This window comes from Rhodnius prolixus, unplaced genomic scaffold (assembly GCF_049639745.1).
Source record: "Rhodnius prolixus isolate KJV_2025 unplaced genomic scaffold, Rpr scaffold_5, whole genome shotgun sequence".
NCBI lineage: Eukaryota > Metazoa > Arthropoda > Insecta > Hemiptera > Reduviidae > Rhodnius > Rhodnius prolixus.
Window position 1 is genome coordinate 32,517,316 of NW_027411624.1, and position 22,440 is coordinate 32,539,755.

Consider the following 22,440-nt stretch of genomic DNA (forward strand, 5'->3'; position numbering starts at 1 on the left):
AGACTTAAGCACATGTTATATGTTGGTGGAGAATATTATGTCTTCGTAGCGAAATGGTGCATCTAAAATACCTGTATAAGTCGTCAAACATTCGTTTCCTTTCTACCACATAACGTGGACATATCATTATTACATGTTTGAAATCCTCCTCCTCATTGCAATCTACGCAAAGAGGAGAGAGGACCTTTTGTTGATCCTGTGTAGATACGATCCGCACACCGCGTGGTTCGCTCTCAGCCTGCTTATTGTCGTAACAATCCATTTATTAGTGACAGTTCCCTTAAACCATGGTTATCTAGGTAACTGATCTGCCATAGTTTTATAGAATCTCCCTTTATTACCATTACTGTAATCTGTCTGTCATTTTTGTAGCGCTGCTTTTGCAATTGTATACTTGATATCGGTGTGTGGTAATTTATAATTAGCCATTTTCCCAATATTGGTGGCTTCCTTTGCAAGTTTATCCACAAAACGTAAGTCTTTAACCGAACCATGTTGAATGCCCCAAAACGTTTTCATTTTGGTTTGGTAGAATTTAATTTTCTTTTTTTTTTTATAGGACACGTCTAAACGGAAGGTAAATAAAAATTGTATTAAAAATTATCTAAGGATGTGTGGAATACCCTTAGCAGATATTTTTGTAGTCTAAACTACAAAAATATCTGCTAAGGGTATTCCACACATCCTTAGATAATTTTTAATACAATTTTTATTTACCTTCCACCTTCTGAAAGGGCTCTGTCAGAACTACTACAGAAGAAGAATTTGGAGTGGAAATTACAATCTCTATTTCACGAAATTTCATTCTTGACACTCTCAAAATCCAAGGAAAACTGAATTAAGTTTTATTTTATTCTTTCAAGTGAGAGCTAATTTTACTCTTCCATTCAAAAGATTTGTACAGAAGCTTAAACATGAAGTAAAGCCCAAATTATCCCTTTACATATCCCCTTTTTAGATTGTGTTGTTAGGGGTATCATGAGAGAGTTCTGACGTTTCACTGGTACAGTCATAGGGGGAGCATAGAACCTGATAGATTATAAATTTGAGCCCAATCTCTGTTTAGAATACAGAGGAACTGTTAAGGAAGGAGTTTCGTAGGTATGCTTTAATCTTCACGAACCACGGAACATTAGCTGAGAACCCCTACGCAAGAAAATACCTTCTGTCAACTCTATCTCAGCGAAGGGGATAATCCCTAAGAATTGCCTAATCTTTTCCCACAATTCTGGCTAAATGGTACCCAGTCATTAAGAAAATAATATCTTCTTACCTCTACATCAGCAAACACTTGTCTAATATCCTTTCTGGGTCTATATTTGGCCGCTCTTTGACGTATAGTTTTATTCAAACTGTCCACTCTACGGCGTACAGCCATAGCTTGTTCTCTGGATAGTAAACATAACGCTGATTCTAAATCCTGTTCTGATACCTCCCTACCAGACAGGAATAGAGGTTCGGTTACCTCGCTCAGACCAGCACTTTCCAGCCAATCTCGTTCATCAGTACATTCGCCTTCTGTAACATAAACATGGAAGAATATAAGTATTTACCTTTTTTCTTTGTAAGTTCACAATTTGTCAAGTCTTAAATTACAGGTTTTTTTTTCAACAGGCAATTTAATTATCAGTTTAAGAATTTACTTAGTGCGCATACGCGCACCACTGTAGGCAACAATTCCTGATCTGATACGATGCTTTAATAACTCACATAACATTTTTGCAACCTTCCTACAGCTGGTAAATAAATATGACCTACTGCGCATGTCTCTGGACTGAAGGCACATGTTTTGGATTTTTGACTGCTTTTATTGATTTACATACAATTGATTAAATCTAAGTTCAAGTAAGTTAGAAGTAAGTAGTGTTAAAACTAAGAGTAGAAACCGATATGAATTTTTTGGCTGATTTTATTCGTCACAGTGCGCCTGTTTATTGTGTACTCTTGGGTAATCAGCTTACTCCTACCTAAATAATAGAAAGTTCTGCGTCTCCATAAACTCATCCTTATTCCTTCCTCATGAAGCAACCGCTGGAGTGCCTCAGGGCTCAATAATAGGACCGGTCTTATTTCTCCTTTATTTCAACCCAATGCCTCGACCAAAGGATGTTCGACTGGCCTTATATGCTGATGATGTCGCTGTCTATGCTTCGTCCTGGAGATTAGACACGATAGTCGGCAGACTTACTAGGGCCATGTCATGTATGGATCGATTTTTCACCAAGTGGAAAATAAAAATTAATCCCTTAAAGACAGAGGCTATCCTTTTCACTAAGCGCAGGCCGATCTTGTATCGACATGTCCACTTCGGGGGACGGATTATGCCGTGGGCTGCCACTATCAGGTACCTTGGAGTAATAATGGATCGTGGGCTGACCTTTACCCCCCACATAAAGGACAGAGTAAATAAAGGTAAGGCAGCCATTCGGGTACTATTCCCACTGTTCTGCAGGGACTCTAAACTGTCCCCAGAGAATAAACTCCTGCTGTACAGGGTAGTGGTCAGGCCCATGTTACTTTATGCCTGTCCCTCTTGGAGTCTGACATGTCGATCCAATATCGCCTCGCTGCAAATCATACAAAATAAATTCCTCAGACTGGTGACAACTTCCCCCCGCTACACGCGTATTATAGACTTACACTCTAACACCAACATGGACTATGTAGAACACTACATCAAGTACCTCGCTGCTGGTTTCTTCAGCAAGTGTGAATCGAGTCACAACCACCTATGTAGACTTATAGGGGACTATAGTTTGGACACGGTGCACAGGCACAGAAGAGTTAGGGACTCCCTGAAATAAAAGCTTTCCTTAAAGGCTGAGGGTTTTTAATTGTTTTTCCCCTCAATATTTATTTGTACTTTTTATTTTTTATTTGATTTTGTAATAATAGATTGGAGGTTATAGTATTTACTGGAACTCCTTATGTACACATGTATATACTTAAAATGTTAATAAAGTTTATTCTATTCTATTCTATTGGGTAATCAGCTTTACGAGGGTCGTTTGAAAGGTCCGTGCAAAAATAAAAACTACTTAATTTTTTGGGGTAAACCTTTTTTATTTTTCAACATAGTCTCCTTTTAGGCTTATACACTTCGTCCAACGCTGCTCTAGTTTGTTGATCCCTTCCGAATAATAGGATTTGTCCAAGTCTGAAAAATAGCCATTCGTTTCTGCAATCACCTCCTCGTTTGAATGAAATCTTTTTCCCGCCAGCCATTTCTTCATATTGGGGAACAAATAGTAGTCCGAGGGAGCCAAGTCTGGAGAATAGGGGGGATGTGAAACGAGTTGGAACCCTATTTCCCTTAATTTTGCGACCACAACTGCTGAGGTGTGAGCTGGTGCGTTGTCGTGATGGAAAAGGACTTTTTTTGTGGGCCAATCGTGGGCGTTTTTCTTGCAGCTCGGTTATCAAACGGTCCAATAACGATGAATAATATGCACCTGTAATAGTTTTACCCTTTTCCAGACAGTCGATGTGGATTATTCCTTGCGAATCTCAAAAGACAGTCGCCATAATCTTTGCGGCCGAAGGAACGGTCTTCGCCTTTTTTGGCGCAGATTCCCCCTTGGTAACCCATTGTTTAGATTGTTCTTTGGTCTCAGGAGTGTAGTGATGTATCCATGTTTCATCCACAGTGACGAAACGACGCTTAAAGTCCTGCGGATTCTTCTGGAACAGCTGCAAACCGTCCTTGCAACACTTCACACGATTTCGTTTTTGGTCAAGCGTGAGCAATCGCGGCACCCATCTTGCGGATAGCTTTGTCATGTCCAAATGTTGATGCAAAATATTATGTACCCGTTCATTCGAGATGCCCACAGCACTAGCAATCTCACGCACCTTCATTCTTCTGTCATCCATCACCATATCATGGATTTTATCAATGATTTCTGGAGTAGTAACCTCAACAGGGCGTCCAGAACGTTCAGCGTCACTTCTGCCCATATGGCCACTCCGAAAATTTTGAAACCACTTATAAACTGTTCTAATCGAAGGTGCAGAGTCACCATAATGTTTATCAAGCTTCTCTTTAGCCTCCTGAGGCGTTTTGCCTTTCATAAAGTAGTGTTTAATCAACACACGAAATTCTTTTTCGTCCATTTTTTGAAAATCACTCGTCTTCCTCGATTCAAACGAATGCCAAACACAAAGAAATAGACCGATCTGGCTGAAACTTGGTGTTTGTTCTTCCAAGAGATGCTACTAACTAAACATAACCTCGATACGCGCCAGTGGTGCTATCTCTCTGACTTTGCACGGACTTTTCAAACGACCCTCGTAAATTGTGGTTTTCAGCGATTTCAGCCAAAAAAAAAAGAAAAAAGTTCATTAAAATGAATTAGAAACTCCGCCTTAATGCCCTATTTTTCCGTTATAAACTATCCAATTGATTTACGAGCTTACAAAGCGTTTTAATAGCAATTTAAAATTATTCCTACCAAAAACTTTTAAAAATAGACAGCATCAGTCATTGTCCTATAAAAGTTTGTTTCCATAACAACGAAAAGAGACGTAATAATAAAAGTAAGCTAAAAATACTGCTTAATCAGATGGCTCAATTCCAGAGAACAGTATCTTAGACGTCTGGACTTACGTCAAAAGAAATTTTTGTTACCAATTAACAGTAAAAGAAAAACCATCTTTACGGGGTGTGTAGATGTCGGTTGAAACGGCTCTATTTCTGAGAGTAACTAGTTGGGGAGGCAAGTTACAGAGCGGGACACTCGCATGCCTTTTTTTTTTTTTTGCAAAGAAAACCTGATTTGATTGGTTGTATTGATCGCCCATATGGGCTGTAACCAATGATTGGTTAATGCTGCTAAAAACCCTGTTTCTCCGAAGCCGAGACCTCTCCACGTTGGAATCTATTACGCTAAAACACCAAGTTACCTTACTATCATCTCATTAATCACTACTACAACTTTAAAAAGGTTTTAAAACTTAAGAATAAATTATGCACAACTACTTTACTCTAACACTTCAAAAATTGTTAGTTTTTTTTAAATTAATTTTGAGCGTGACATCTTATAAAAAAGACAAATTGAAATTACAATAAATTTACTCTTGTTAGCCAATATAAAGATAACAATATTGACAATTGATTATTGAATTCTTATCTAGTGTTCCGTATTTGAAGAGTGATCTAGAAATATAGTGAAAGACAAACAATATTATCCATAGACAATATGTGAGAAGGTCGAACTATGTTGGCCGAGCAATATCATGTATTGACTAAGAGACCTAAATATCCTTGCAGCGCCAATGTAAACAATAGTGGACTGTACGAGCTAACTTAGTATTGTTTATTGTAGAAGAATAAATATTGTGTTTAAGTTAAGAATCAGGAAGCGAGGATTATATTGTTGTAAGAATTTAGAAATACATTATTTTTTTGTATTATAGATAAACATAGTTTTAAATAATATGTTAATATGCGAACTGTCACTAAAAATATTGTTTACATTCACTTACTGGCCTTAGAGGAAGGACTGTATTCTTATTTGAGTCTTTATCGAAAACACATTCCAAGGCACGAAAAATCTGAACAGAGGCATTAATTATTTTTTTCCTCCATTAATATTATTTTACCTAAGCTATTCAAAATCCTCGCCTCCGGATCCAGGATCCATAAAGCTACTCAAAAAAGGGACCAAAACAACATCTTAAAACTAGCTTAGAAGAGAGATCTGGACTTGAACCACCTGGAATCGAAGCAGACCGAATAGATTCGACTGTAAAGCTTAAGGCGGAACAATCTAGGCGATTCTCTTGTTGAGACCGAAGATCCGAAACACATTTCCCCCTGAAACAATCTTCATCTTGAATAATGCTCCTTCATATCTTGCTTAATGCATAAAATGGATGTCTTCTTATACAGCTTAAACCATAATGCCCAGATAAGGAGTCCAACCAAAAAAATGCTGTAAAGCCTTATAATTCTAGAAAGTTGAACAGATAGACGCCGGTACTTGATTCTTCGCTTCTAATTTGGTCAACCTTTCTATTTACACATTTCCTATAAGAACCAAATGACCTGGCACCTAATCAAGATACTAGTATTATCTTTAAAAAAAATGTCTTCCATTAAACTTTTGGTACCTTCTAGTATCAATTTCGAAGCGAAAATTCAAATGAATTAGTGCCTTTATTTATCCAATCAGACAGAAAACCCATTTAAAGCTGAAGAATAGCATAAACATCACAACCTAAGCATCACTAAGGAGTCAATCCTCAAGTCAAGTGATCATCAATCCCAAAACAGGACCTCCGCTTATTCTAAAACAATCCAGGTAAACCCTAAGATAATCAATTAGGTGTTAATGCTAGCCGGTCCCCACTAGATCTAATTATGTAACAATTTTTTTTTAAAAAACGCGACTTTACACTATTTTTTTTTGCAATTAACGTAATTAATTATTCAAAAATCCTACAAAATTATTGAAAGGATAAATTATTTTTTGCCCCGCAAGTTAATTATAAGATTTCAATATCCCGGATGTTAGAAAAATACACCTTCCGAAACCAACCAAAGTGGCTCCAAGACCAACTGCCAAGTAACAGGGGTTCTTTATTTTATCGCAACATTTCATAATTCAACTAATGTTTACGTTCGAATGGACTTATTTCTTATTTATTTTTTTAGAAATAATTCTAGGGCAGATTTAAGAAATAAATATGTACATTAATTTATATAATTAACATATATAACGCAAAAAATTATAATATTTTGTTAAAACATATTTAAAAGGTTAAATTAAAACATTAAGAAATTTTTCAGATATACAAGCTACATCCGGTAGATAAATTCATTACTTTTACAAATAACACAATAAATTAGCTTTAAAGTAGGAAAAAATCAAGGCTGTCGAATATGTAAATAAAGACTTTTATTACTTCAGTAATTAATTTTATTTCCATCAAACTAAAATGGATTTTAGTTTAAATAATATAAGAAAACTTATATACTGAAACTGCATTACAGAGAAGGCTATAAAGGCTACCCAGAAACTTAAAAAAAAGTACTTTTTGCCTGCTAGACGAAACGGAAATAAATATTTTTTTGTACCCTGCAGTTGCGGTCAATTATTATTTTTTAAAATAGGATATTTTTTTTTTTTTAATTTATTAGTTAAGTTACACCAGCGCTAGATACGCCATAAGTAACAATGACAATAGCTGATACCACTACAAACTCCACTAATTGAGGGGACGAGTTACCCAGTGATAACACTCCCTAAGTCGTCTCTCCCAGGATTAGCTACTCTCTTCAGAAGAGAGAAAATCGCGAGGCCACAGGCTGATTTTAATCGTCTGGGAGATGATAATTGGCGGATAAGAGGATTGAAATGAGAATTACAAGTTCTGATGAAAACTTTTATAACGAGTTCGAGGCAAACTGGACCTACAAACGGAATTTCCAGGTCTGTGTGGATAGTTAAGATTTAAAACGTAAAATGGAGCCGTTAACGATAGTGTGGAGAATTTTAGACTGAAGAGATTGAATTCGTTGAAGATTGAAACGTTTCGTTGAACCCCACAGTTCAATACTGTACGTCCAGGCGGGTTTTAGTATGGAATTGTAAATCAGTCGTTTGTTATTCAGTGAAAGTTTTGAACGTTGGTCTAGTAGTCTTTTAAGTAGTCGATAGAGTCTGTTAACTTCAGTTCGTTTAAGTCGTGTGTGCTTGGATCCAAGTCAGTCTTTTGTCTAAATAAAGCCACAAGATAACGGACAACATTGGCAGGAGGAATTGGAATTGAGTCATAGAAGATCGGAGGAAGAGTGATGCGGCGGAGAGTAAAAGTAATATTTTGAGATTTGGTTTCATTTAACTTGATTTTCCATTTTTTAAACCATTCCTCAAGAGAAAATAGATGAGTTTGAAGGTTTCTGTGTGAAGTTACCGGATCAATGTGAGGAGAAAGTATAGCGGTATCATCTGCATAAGTTAGAAGGACAGTTTCAGGATGGATTGGTATTTCTGCTATGTATATAACATATAGGATAGATCCTAAGATGCTTCCTTGAGCAACACCCGCTTCAATACGATGTTTAGCTAAATATGATGTCCCGATTTGAATTTGAAAATAACGTTCTGACAAATAGGGCTTCAAGATGAGGAAGTGAGTGAACGGAAATATGCCCTTGAGTTTCTAGAGCAAACCTGGGTGCAATATCCGATCGAAGGATGGATAAATTTTAAACATTAAATAATATTCGAGACCAAGACGCGGGTTATCAAAGTATCGCAATACATCTTAGCATTGCGGTAACAATTTTTCCTATCAGCCCAACTAACATCGCGCCTGAATAAATGAAATCAAGTAAAATACAGAAAAATTAACACTTACGGTTAAATATCATGTCCAAGTGTTCATGCGAAGTAACTTTGTTTGATGAGCTCGAAACTTAAGTTAACAATTAATGCTAAAAATAATTGGGCACCAATTTTAAAACTGAACTATTTCTCACAAAAATTAAAATTGCAAAAATAACGTGAGAAAAAAAAAGCAATCACTTATTAATATTTTTAAAAAAAATATTTAGAATGTGAAACCAGTGAATAAACAGTTGCTTTATTCAACTACTGAAATTAAAAAATGGCATCAAAAACTATAAAAAACGCCTATTTAATAAAACAATTACTATGGCGAGAAGGTGGTCGTTTGGACTTTGAAATTGCACTGCTTACACTGCATCTATGTCATCAGTACGTTGCTCCATAATTAGAGTTAATTAGTAGCTCATTGTAAGTAATTATTGTAAACATTATGATTCATCTATAAACTCGTGCGTAATTTTTATTTTTTAGATTTCTTGCTATAATAAACATTTTAAGAAAATAGTTTTTTTTTTAAATAATTATTAAGTTGGCAATAAAATTCTATCAAAACACAGCCGACAGTATCGCTTTTGGGGAAGTGACTAAATGAAAATGCAATTAAATATTTTGCAACCATGAATACAGGCGCCTAAATTCGATTAGATTAGATTTTATTTGGTTAAATTTAATAAATACCTACCATTGATAGAAGTGTAAACACTTATATTTGACTTCACGAAAGTTATTAATGTAAGTCAAGTTATTTCATACCGTAATACGAGGTGTGGCTATTAAATAACGAGACTATCGCTATAAAACATTTTATTTTAAATTTAAATATATTTAGTTATTATCACCTTCAATATACACCCCTCCTCTATCCCTACAACGCTCCATGCGAATTTACCATTGTTCTGAAACAGTGCTGGAAGTCTTTTTCTGTGAGCTCCTGAGCATGACGCATGCCGCTTTTTCTTTCACAGCTTCAACGGACTGAAATCGTGTTCCTTTTAATGCGGATTTGACTTTAGGGAACAGATAAAAGTCACATGGGGCCAGGTCAGGCAAATAAGGCGGATGAGGCCTAGAACTGGGATGTTTGTACTTGGCTAGAAACGTCTTGCGACAGACAATGCAGTGTGAGCTGGCGCGTTGTCTTGATGGAGAACCCCGTGACTTGTTCTTCCACAAATCGGGTCGTTTTTTTTCCTTACTCTTTCACGGAGTTGGGCAAGCACCTCACCGGTAGTAATGTTGATTCAATTATAATCGATATTTTCATCCGTTTTAGACGTGGAAGGGCGACCCAGGCGGTCATCATCTCCGACGTCTTCTCGGCCATCTTGGAAACGCTTGAACCACTCAAAAACTCGCGCACGTGATTAACATTTCACCGCCATAAACTTCTTTTAATAAAAGATAAGTTTTAGTAGCGGTTTTACCAAGTTTTGATGTGAAATTTCACGACAATTCGTTGCTCTACTACATGTGTAGTATCATGTTTTCGGCAAAACGAAGCTAACACCTTTTACACAAACGACGGTTCCGGTCAGACAGATTTCTTTGCAAACACGTGACACGCTGCAATCGAAAGAGAAGGCTTTACGCTGCACAGCTGTGTCGATCGCTAGGATTTGGCGCATGCATAGTTTTTCTGTTATTTACTTAAATAGCCACACCTCGTAAATAATCTCAGCATAATTATGTGGTGAAATGGTGAAAATTTCATGTTATCACAAGTATCCGGTGCCGGAAAAGCACTACAGAAAGGTTCGAAAAATTGGTTATACCAAAAGGCCTATCGGACAATGTCAACGATTACAGCTTTGTGCGCCTACAATAAAATGCAACTAATTCTATAAAGTTTGGTCTAAGTAATCGTAACATACTTAACATGAAAAACTAGGGCAACGTCCTAGAGAGAGAGAGAGATATATAAACTTTACCAACACAACTTTGCACTACAAAAACAAAAAACAGGGAAAATAAGAGATAGATCAAAAGAAATACAGGAAATGGAGTTACAAAACTAAACACATGGTTTTAATTAAACCAATAAAATGAGCAACAAAAGATTAAAGTAAGAAAATTAATTTAAAGTGGAAATTTCCACTATTTAACCTTTGATAGACATGAATAGAAAACATAGAAACTATTTTATTAATAGTAAATAGTACGATAGTAAATAGTCTAGTATTTTGCATATTGACCAGTTTAAACTATAAGAACTATTAAGATATTAAAACAATCATTAGTGGATTTTCATGTTTTCTATACAAAGTAATAAAATAAGTAAACACAAAAACTCCTTCTGAGTAAATGTCCTAATTAACAAAAAAAAAAATCCAGAATATTATTAAAACAAAACGATTTCTGAGAACAGGATGAAAGCGGTAATTCTGTTAAACCTGTATTGTGGTTAGTTTTGTTCTGTACACTTTCATTCCAGAAATAATTATCTAATTATTATTATTTAGATAGGTAATATAAAATTATGGGATTTCCTAATTGTACTAAAATATTTAGAACAACGGATACCAGAACGGGGTGGAACTCTTTATTTTGTTGAAACAGATTTAAACAAAAAACAAAACAAAAACAATCTCACGTTTCATAAAGAATAAATTAAAATTAATTTATGACATTTGTTTTTAATTATTATTCAAGGTTAGCTGGACGACATTTACAAGAGATTATTATACTCTTTGCGACTAGAAGAGAAACGATTATCTATGAACTTTAAATAGAAATTCTGCAGAAAAATTGGACAAAATCTATTTTTGATAGAAACAGATACCAATCGTCATTGTCAAATACAAAAAAAAAAAAAGCCCAACTGAGAAATTGGTCGATTGAACAGCTGATATGTGTTCATATTGTGACGTCTCCTAATTTTCTCGAATTTACTAAAATACAAGACTCATATATTTAAAAATAACTTAATCTAAAGTCATAGCATTTTCTAATGTTTTGTTGTAAGTAAAAAAAATCTTTAGACAATCCCAACATTTAAAAAATCAGTAGACAGGTCAAATTCAAAATGCATTTAAATGAATAAAAGAAACGAGTTACTGATTACACAACAGATATATGTATATAAATATACACCAAAGAACAATTGTACAGGCTGTAATAAAAAAGGGAAAAACATGAAAAAGTGATTTAATTTTACCTTGAAATTTTAGTTAAATTTAATGCAAATATTTAATTGAATCTTAGAAATAACAAAAAAGTTACTTCAGGACAACATTGTGTTAAAAACTAACATCTAGATAGTTAATAACAATAAAAAAAACAACAAAAGCTTCTAACAATAAAATTTTTTTTTTTAAATAAAGAACAAAGCTTAGAACATTTTTACAAATGATTGAAAATCTAAACACAAAAGCAAATCTAAAACAATGAAATGGTTAGTATTTGTTATCGATGCTTTTTAAATTTTATTATATTATTTTTATCACTAAATGATAAAACATTCATTCAAGAAATTTTAGAATGCACAATTTGTTTAGTGAATTTTAAACGTTCAGTTATTTTATTTTTTGTTATAAGAATGCATTAGTTCAGTTCATTAGTGTATTGTGTAATTTAAAGTAACTAATATTTGGTAAAATATTAGTAACAAAAGTGTGCATAATAAATGTTAAAAATCAAATTGGAAATAAAGTTAATATCAATAGAGCCGAAAATAGCCGACAGAAACCGATCGCATTCGGTTTGTTAGCAATAGAAATAAAAAAAGTCGTGTGAGTGTGCATATTAAATGTTAAAAATCAAATTGGAAATAAAATTAATATTAATAGAACCGAAAATAGCCGACTAAAACCGATCGCATTCGGCTAGTTAGAGAGAAGAGAGAGAAATAATGATATTAAAGCACGGCCAAGGCAGGTTGGGTTACAGATCCAGTGATTCCTAGAATTTGTATTCTCTAACCCATCGTGCCTTGATGACTTAGGTTTGGGACTGACTTTACTACTCTGCAGTTAGTTTTTCCACTATATCTCGAGAACGGAAAATCGCAGAAACTTCAAATTTGATATTTCATTCAGGTTCAACTAGAGGAGATGACGATTAATTTTTGGTCAAAATAGCTCCACCGGAAGTGCCACTTTACTGAATAGATTTTTCACTTTTTTAACTTTTTTTCAAAAACCGCTTTTTGGATTTTCTTCAAACTTGGTATAATTATAGCTCACAAATAGCTCTATAACTTTTATTCAAAACATTTCTTTGTAATACTTCGATTAAGGGCACTTTTGAGGGAGGGGTAGTGGGTTAGTCTGGTAGCAGTCCAGTTCGCTGTAATATATGGACTCAATCCTGTTAAACATCAATTAGGATTAAATGAGAAACAAAAATTCTATATTTAAAGAAAATTGATCAACCGGAAATACCATTTTGCAAAATCGATTTTACAGTTTTTTTTTTTTCAAATTTTGTTAAAAATTACAATGATTTATTTTTAAATTGGTATACTTTAGCGCTCAAACTGTTACATAGCTTTATACTTGAATTTTTTAAACCGTAGCTTTTTTGTTAAGTGGGAATCTAAATATGTTAATTCCTTTAAACAATATTTTACATTTAGGTTTTATTGTTAACTGTTGTGACCTTCATTAAAGATGCGTCTGGCCATTATCACACATAAGTAATGTCTTTTGGTTTTGTTTCATTTTGGACAAGTAAAGAAGATTCTGTATAATCTTTTTATCTTAAAGGAAGGTCAACTGTTATTTATTTTTGGCAGAGTTTTGTTATTCTTCTAGTCTTTTTTTTAACTTATTCTTTTAAAAAAAATAGAAATTCGTTCTATTTACAATTCATATGGTAAAACTGGGTGATTTCATTGGGTAAGCAAATAATTTAAATAACAATCATCTAAGGACGTTGTCTAAGGAGTCCCGTTTCATTAGAGAATGCATGTTTATTTTGTTTCTCACATTAACAAAACTAGATTAATAGCTACGTTGTAGGTGCGGAGGGTCTCGCAGAAGCAAAGCGCAGCAAATGCATCAACCTGCAGAACTGGATTATTGGTGAAGAACTGTGCTAATAATCCAGAATAGTGTAATGATCCTAAAGTAACCAGATTTAGGAAATGTTATTCATTGGAAGATGATGATGATTAAAGAAACCGTAGAAGAAGGGGGAGTCCAGCTTAAATTGTCTGACTATGTTCAGTGCAATAATGAAGAAATGTGTACAAGTAACTTTAATGAAACAAAACTTAAAATTTATCAATAATCACATTAAAATAAATAAATAAACAAAATGAAACAAAACAAAAGGGGCCCCCCTCCTCGGTACTAAAATTCCATTACGTGCTAGACATTGAAGATAAACATTTGGCCACAAAATATGAAAACAAGATTAACAATAAATGCGTACATAAATACAATAGAATCTTTTGTTTCGTTGTCCTTACTTCCACTTCTATCAGTTGTTGTTATCTTAATTTTATTTCTAGAAATAAGAAGTTTAATTCTGTACAGAGTTTGGTTTTTAAGTTCAAGGTACTTAGGAAAACTTTATCCATTAAAATTAAATCTTTCTCCTTTCATTTTAACTCAAGTATTTACTGGCTCATACACAATTCAAGTGTAGGCCATTTTGTTTGAACTATTAATTATTTATTTTTATATTTTGTAATTAATTCTTATGTTTATGCTCAAATAATATGTAAAAGAATTTTTTCTGCAACCATGTAGGAATGTTCTCATTACTCAATTAAAATCAGCTGTGTAATGCCCAACTTCCCTCACTAGTTGGGAAAAATTCCCATTAGTGTCACTTTCCTCACTAGTGAGTGGAAAAACTTTATTGTGCTTCCTTGATATAAGAAGTTTTGTTATTAAATATTTTCTGTAAAACTTTAATAAGCTTATTTAACGTAACTAAATAATTAAAAAACGAATATTAAAAAATAAAATAAAAATTGAAAGGAATATAGAAATAAAAATAATATTTTAATAAATAATTAGATATTTTTAAATATAACAGTTAAAAAGGTTATAGTGTTACCTTATAGAAATTTAAAATGGATTCTAGTGATTCCTGTTTAGTTTTTTTTTTTTTTTAGTTAATAACCCTAATGGTTGCAGAAAAAATATAATATTTAACTCGAGTGTAAAGTATTTTCCTCACTCTCGGCAATTTGCACTTGCACTCGCCTCGCTTCGCTCGCTCGTGCGTGCAAACCCTGCTTCGTATGAGGAAAAGTACTACTTTCCGCACTTGTTAAATAAATAACTATTTTTGTTTTTATGATCTTATTTTATATGTGGAAAAGTAATGAATTCAGATCAGAATAAATATTTTTAAAAAGAGTTGTAAATCGCCAATCAAGGTATTCACTACTTGTTTAGCATTCGATTTCTGACATAGCCCTGACTTCTTTTTAATGGGATAATGACATAAATGTAAACGGTTGATTACTTTTTAAGAAAAATGACTCGTTAAGGAAGTGTAATTTAATAAATTTCAAAAACAGATGAACAATTAATGTTAGTAATTCTTTTTGAAACACCATTTTTCCTAGCCCAAATAATAATATCTGAAGAATTTAGCGAATAGCAATTGGTTTATATTGAGGTTATGTTTATAGGAACTTAATAAAACTTCTTTCATATAAATAAACATTGGTTAAGTAGTTTTTAAAGTGCAATAAAAATTAATAGCATTAATTAATTATCTAACAAAGTGAATGGATTTCTTTCTGTTTTGTTTTGATTAGAGTTTATGAATTTAAAGCACGATATGTTTATCACACGATTACCAATCTTGATTTGTTTACCCTAGGGTCTTTTAGCTATGAATATTGTACAATAAATAGTCTAATAAACATTTAGTTTGATTATAGCTATCTGGCATGATCAAAGGTTATTTTCCAAAAATAACCATTTGGCTGTCATACCCATAAATAACCCGTGGAATATTTATTTGATTGTAAAATATAATTAACATCTATTTTCGACCATTATACCTGATTATTTAAAAGAGATAAGATGCAAAACTTAATTTGTTTCTAGTACAAATACTTGTTCTATGTAGCCACAAGCTTTACGTCTGAATTCTAAACATGTTATTGTGGTAGAATAGAAGATGGTGGACGAAGGCAAAACCAAAACCATCCGTCTTCCGCACAATAGATAAGAATGGGGGAGGACTCTAATATCATCATTGCGAAACCTCGACCACTCGACCATGATCAAAACTTTCCTCAGCTCGTGAGACTGAACTCCAGCGGGCTGGCTTACCATCCCATGGCACCATTACATAGAAAGACTAAGTCTCCTACTTGTGGCCCGGCAATGTAAAAATGGCCTACGGTTTCTCCGCACCATCCTGATTTTTGATCTGTCCAAAACGTATTCTGGGGTAGATTTTTCTATTTTTAGTTCCCATTGTAACCCACAAATGGAAAATCACAGAAAATAAAAGTTTATTTTCGGTTTCAGCATCACACCAAGGTTACCAAAATTGGGTAACCAGAGGTACCGCTTTGCTGAAAGGAATTTTTAGGCCATTTTTTTTCTCCAAATTTCCTCAAAAATTGGACCAATTTTAGGAAACCTCCACCCACAAAAAATAGCTTTTTTGATTAGAGATTAAGTCTACAATATGGGAACTTTTAAACATTCCAGAACAGTAAAAATATTTTGTTCTCTAAGTTGCCAACTATATTATGGAATTTCTATTTCTGTAACAGAGCTGCATCTAAAAAACACTAATCAGCCTCTAAGGGTCTATCGGGCGCTAGAACGGGGCATGTCTAGCGGCGAGCTAAATACCAGACATCTGTATATATATATATATATATATATAATATTTATCTGTAGGCTTGTAGACTGTGTCTAGCCAACATTTCTAAGTTCGTAGCTACCAATAATACGTAATCTAGCCTGAATAAAATTAACCTTTTCTACTTTAAGATCAGAAAAAGAATATCAGAGAAAGAAAATAATTGTCTCTGACAATACTCGGATGATTGGGCAGCTTCCATTGTACTGAGCCCCCTTTAGACTTTTTGCTGCTACTTTTTCCAGCATTTTCAAAGAATTAAAACTGTCCGGTAGGACAGTTGTATATAAGGGTTGATCATCAAAAACTGCACGAAAAAGCGTAACGTTGAAAAACACCCAAATTTGACAATTTTTTTCTCTTTTTCTATAAAAGATAAAATTCCCAAATTTTCTTTAAAATATAGGGCAAATCTTCCTTTATAACTGTAATTTTTTTTGCAACAACCTAGATCTAATAGATTTTGTGAAAAAAGTTGCTGAAAATGAGCAAAAACGGCTTTAATGTGTGTATGTATAACTTTTTTACTAAAGCAATGTGACTACGTAGTGCTTTGCTACAAGAGTGATGTCCAGTCTGTGCTCACTAGATCTACAATGTTACTTTAGCCGGTAATGCGAACGAATAATCTGTGATTTTGTACTGTCTTGGTTCCTGTTTATTATCATATGTTGTCTCGCTGAGCTACCTCTTACGAGGGTCGTTTGAAAAGTCCGTACGAAGTCAGAGAGATAGCACCACTGGCGCGTATCGAGGTTATGTTTAGTTAGTAGCATCCCTTGGAAAAACACACACAAAGTTTCAGCCAGATCGGTCTATTTCTTTGTGTTTGGCATTCGTTTGAATCGAGGAAGTCGAGTGATTTTCAAAAAATGGACGAAAAAGAATTTCGTGTGTTGATTAAACACTACTTTATGAAAGGCAAAACGCCTCAGGAGACTAAAGAGAAGCTTGATAAACATTATGGTGACTCTGCACCTTCGATTAGAACAGTTTATAAGTGGTTTCAAAATTTTCGGAGTGGCCATATGGGCAGAAGTGACGCTGAACGTTCTGGACGCCCTGTTGAGGTTACTACTCCAGAAATCATTGATAAAATCCATGATATGGTGATGGACGACAGAAGAGTGAAGGTGCGTGAGATTGCTAGTGCTGTGGGCATCTCGAATGAACGGGTACATAATATTTTGCACCAACATTTGGACATGACAAAGCTATCCGCAAGATGGGAGCCGCGATTGCTCACGCTTGACCAAAAACGAAATCGTGTGAAGTGTTGCAAGGACGGTTTGCAGCTGTTCCAGAAGAATCCGCAGGACTTTAAGCGTCGTTTCGTCACTGTGGATGAAACATGGATACATCACTACACTCCTGAGACCAAAGAACAATCTAAACAATGGGTTACCAAGGGGGAATCTGCGCCAAAAAAAAGGCGAAGACCGTTCCTTCGGCCGGAATGATTATGGCGACTGTCTTTTGGGATTCGCAAGGAATAATCCTCATCGACTATCTGGAAAAGGGTAAAACTATTACAGGTGCATATTATTCATCGTTATTGGACCGTTTGAAAACCGAGCTGCAAGAAAAACGCCCACGATTGGCCCACAAAAAAGTCCTTTTCCATCACGACAACGCACCAGCTCACACCTCAGCAGTTGTGGTCGCAAAATTAATGGAAATAGGGTTCCAACTCGTTTCACATCATCCCCCCTATTCTGCAGACTTGGCTCCCTCGGACTACTATTTGTTCCCCAATATGAAGAAATGGCTGGTGGGAAAAAGATTTTATTCAAACGAGGAGGTGATTGCAGAAACGAATGGCTATTTTTCAGACTTGGACAAATCCTATTATTCGGAAGGGATCAACAAACTAGAGCAGCGTTGGAAGAAGTGTATAAGCCTAAAAGGAGACTATGTTGAAAAATAAAAAAGGTTTACCCCAAAAAATTAAGTAGTTTTTATTTTTGCACGGACTTTTCAAACGACCCTCTTATTTTGTTTCCTTTCGAATATGAGCAAAAGATAAGAACAGTTTATGTATTATTGAGTGAGATTTTCCTTTTTCCTTTTTCTTTTTAAATTCTCCTGCAGTTTTATTTTGTTTAATTACAGTTTAAGTTTGTTTATTTCAATTATAATTTTTGTATCTAGTAATAATTCTTATAGTATAGTAAAAGGCTAACACTTTTTATAATATACTTTGTATAATACAGAAAATTTTCCGAATTTCCTAATTCTAGTTACAACACTAAATCGTCATACGAACTATCGTTATCGTTGTTATGTCCGAAGAAATTGTGTTATGACCTGAATTAATCATTTGGAAGCAAGAAGTTAACAAGGAATATTTTTAAAAAAATTGATCTCTTTATTGCCTAATGTTGAAACAAAAAACAAACGTCTACAGGGAATGGAGAGCGTATGTGAACAGAAGGACCAACTAACGGTGAGACAATTCAAATTTCTATTTCTATTTTACTTAAATTAAAACAAATCCTAGTTTTAATGCTGACACAAATTAAGGATAAATAAAAGAGGCGAGAGAGGTTCCACTTGTTCAGGTTATAATCCCGTATTCCAGGCTACAGCTAGCTACAAAAAGATCTCCTTAGAAAAACATTTTTGAATAAGAATGGCTGGTTTATTTCGTCCTACATTTTGTATTTTTTTTATTTCATTCAACTTGAATTGTAGTAATATCTGTCCACCTAGGCCTGGGATTATATTGTGGTCAAACCAAAAAATATAGCTACCAATCAAAATAACAAAACAAAATAACTGTGGTCACCATATTTACTGTAACTATAGGATATATAGTAAATGTTTGTACCGTTATACTCACATAACTAATTCTGTTTAGTTCAAATCTATTGTATGTTTCGGGGATATATTTAAATTTAGTTTAATTCAGAAGTGTTATTTTAAAAAAAACATCTTCTTTAAGGGACGAACTTCAAAAATAAAACTCAACCTACTAGTCAAAACTAGAAGATGGAGAAATAATGAATTAAATGAAAAAATAAATTGAATTATAGCGAGCCATATGAGTCTTATCCTGTTTCTGAGTTCTAACTTACATTTTAAATGAGACTGTTCTAATTAGAGCAATAAAACGCATTTTATAAATAATATTTAGAAAAACTTGTATTCAGATTCAAACTAATCTAATGTGAAGCATTAATCTGATAATTTTTAACAAGTTTGCCAATATAAGGCTTGAATTTACTGAAAAAGCAGCCCCGGAGTCATCACGGTCGGTAACATGCAAACGATTTCTCTTTCTAGTTAGCACTAAATCCACGTTCACATAAATACGACGATGGTGATGCTATAAAAAAAAAATCGTTGAACAAATCGACCACAATCCAGGGTACAATTGCGGGATTGCCTTTAGTAGCCGAAAATTAACGAAATTGTAGTGTAAGTGGGTAGATGTTGATTTAATATTAAAATATTAGAAAAACACAAATCAGCCTACAACCACTTCAACATCCCCCCCAAACTTTCTCTGGGCCCCTTTACCGCCTCCTGTAGGCCTCCAGCGCCCCACTAGGAGGACGTTATCGCCTGCCCACTTTGAGAAAGACTGATTTACAGCAACACCACACTCAAAAACAAAATGGAAGCTATATCTTCACAATTATCACCAAAAGGGCAGCACATTCTAAGCGAAGAGTATGCTAAGCCGTTTTGGTTGGCCACACAGAGGTTCTAGAAGATATTTCTGCCAAGATAATCACCACTGGCAATCATTAATAGTCATTAAAACGATATTAAACCTGCCAAAAAATAAAATTATAATTACACCCAAAATAATGACGTTTTTACAAGACTACAAAATTAAACTAATTGTTGACACAATCTAATTTAATAATAAAAAAATTTCCTGCTAATTTTTATACATAATTACATGCTGTAAACTAGCATCAAGTATGATAATTGGTGGAGAAGATAATTATACTGTGTAGGTAATAATTTGCAAAATATGTAAATTTAATATAGGACAAAAGTGTGTAGATCTTTTTGTCTTCAAACCTTTTTACTTAATAATTTCAGTAATTTTTATTTTTTAAGAAAAAAGTGCCCTGAAGACTCACACGACTTGATCTTACTCGCAATTTAATTAAAATTTTCTTGAAAAGATAGTTAGGCGTCACGGTAGCCGAGCGGTTAGAGGCGAGACCCTGTAAAGCTAATATGTATTGTGGTACTGGGATCGATTCCCGGTCCTTAGGCCTTGGATTTTATTTAATGGTTAATAAAAGAAATTTACAGTAAAGTATGTTTGCTAGTCCGCCTCCGTTCACGACACCTAATTGGTAGTTGGTCGTTAAGCTCCGCCTGAAAAAATAGGCGATTACTTTACTTTACTTTTACTTTTTGAAAAGATACTTGACTATTTTAATTATAATTATGTTCAATTCAAAGGTTTTCGGGGAAAATAAATAAAAACAATCGCAAACAAAATTACCAAAATCTGTTCAGTGAAATGCACTTCCGTCAGTAAATTTACTTAATCTTTCAATTATTGTTATGAACTTAGTCTTTGTAAGTACAGTAAAAGCTCTTTATTCGCGGGGTCTATGTTCCATAAATATGCCGCGAATACAGAAACCGTGAATACGGAATGGTAATTTATATGGGGTTATAGGGGATACGTTCCTAGGTGACAAAATAAAAAAAAACAAATATATAAAAAAATCAATTTAATTGAAGTTTTTGAACATTTTGATTAATTATCTTAAGGCTTAGGCAATGGTTTGAAGAATTTTGTAATTTTCTCTTGCTTGGCAGTTTTTAAAAGCTTTTGTTTGCAGTCAAAGTTTGAACTTGCCTCTACAACTACCATCAGGTTCTTTAAAATGAGCGTAAAGATACTTTGCCTTCTCCCGGACCATTGGACCACTCAGGGGCACCCTTTTTTGGTTGCGGTCTTCGATCCATAATGACAACGCCACTTCCATTTTTTTCTATTGCTGGATCACGAACAATTGCTTTCATTCTGTGCGTTTACATTCTCAAAAACACCGATCGCGGCGAAGGCGGCTTATGCCAAAGTCCTCGGCGATATCATTTAACAACATACTTTAGGCAAAGTTGTAATAAGATCTATTTTACTTTTTTTATTAGTCCATTTGACGGCATTTACAAAGGATATTGGGATGGATACCTATTGGAATCCTTTTATCATAGTGTACTTCCGCGAATATAGGAATTGGGTCGCATTTTTTTAATCCGCGAATAGTGAAAACGCGAATGAAGGAAGCGCGAATAAGGAGCTTTTACTGTATTTAATAGGTGATAAGTTCTTATATTTCAGTGAAGTGCCACTTTAGAGAGATGTCCAATATCCTTCTCGCCATTAATCGAATTTTTCCTGCGGAAAATTACCCAATTAAAGATAATAGAACTACTTCGAGAGAGGATGGTGCCAACATATCAGCAACTCTCTCCACTCCGTCAAAGGGTTGACGAGGGAAGATATGCTCCAGTGTTTCTCGGCTCCCATACTATTTCCCGATGGAAGCTGTAAAGGATGTAACAAGTGAGGAGGAGGTACCATCCGAGCATGAGGGGATTTTAACTGACGAGACGGCGCTAATGACCAGGCTGTAGATGCGCCGGAAAAAGAAATTATTAAAAAAATAGAACTACTTAGGCACAATCAACTATTTCAAAAAAAAAAAAAAAATCATAGGCCTTGTTCCGGAGAAAATCATAATAATAATAATTGATTTAAAAAAGCGGTAATTACGATCTTTTTTGCCTCAAAAGTTGCTAGCATCTAAGAAAAATATGAAACAGAAACTACAAAGCGATTTTAAGCTATTCAGTTATGATGGAGACAAACATTCATAGCAATTTGTAAAAACTATTTTTTGCTTTCATATTCAGACCTCCTTAGAAAACCGTTACATTCGGTGCAAACATCAAAGCGAGTATGTTCACGATTTCAATGCTTCCTTCTTATGTTAGAGAAAATAAAAGAAGAGAACAGGTAATTAAAACAATTTTGAAAGAAGTTTGTTAAATAAGTTTTTAGCAGATGGGTAAAAATTAAAATGCTGGCCTTGGCAATGAAATGAAACTATGACAACTTGCATCTTGCATTATGTAACTATAATGTGTGCTGGTCCAAAACGTTTTAGGCAGAGTGTTTATTTATATCTGTAGGGTCTCATCTTGCAATAAACTGGTCTAATTTTATACCAGTTTAAAATCTAACAGGACTTAGACTAGTATTATTCTTGGTTAGACTTTTTTTGAGAACAAATCACAATTAAATGAAATTGGCCCAATT

General features: G+C 34.2%; 1 protein-coding gene across 5 annotated transcripts in view; it reads right to left on the reverse strand.

Annotated features, from left to right (window-relative positions):
* Positions 1-22,440, reverse strand: part of conu (Rho GTPase-activating protein conundrum) — a 169,196-nt gene that overhangs the window by 15,899 nt on the left and 130,857 nt on the right. For 4 of the 5 annotated variants that reach the window (XM_074136890.1, XM_074136891.1, XM_074136893.1 and 1 more), the window contains one exon: positions 1,274-1,518. In XM_074136890.1, coding sequence (XP_073992991.1) covers positions 1,274-1,518 — 245 coding nt within the window. Of the gene's footprint in view, positions 1-1,273; positions 1,519-8,364; positions 8,487-22,440 lie in introns of those variants that run through there. The other variant, XM_074136895.1, reaches the window with a different exon arrangement.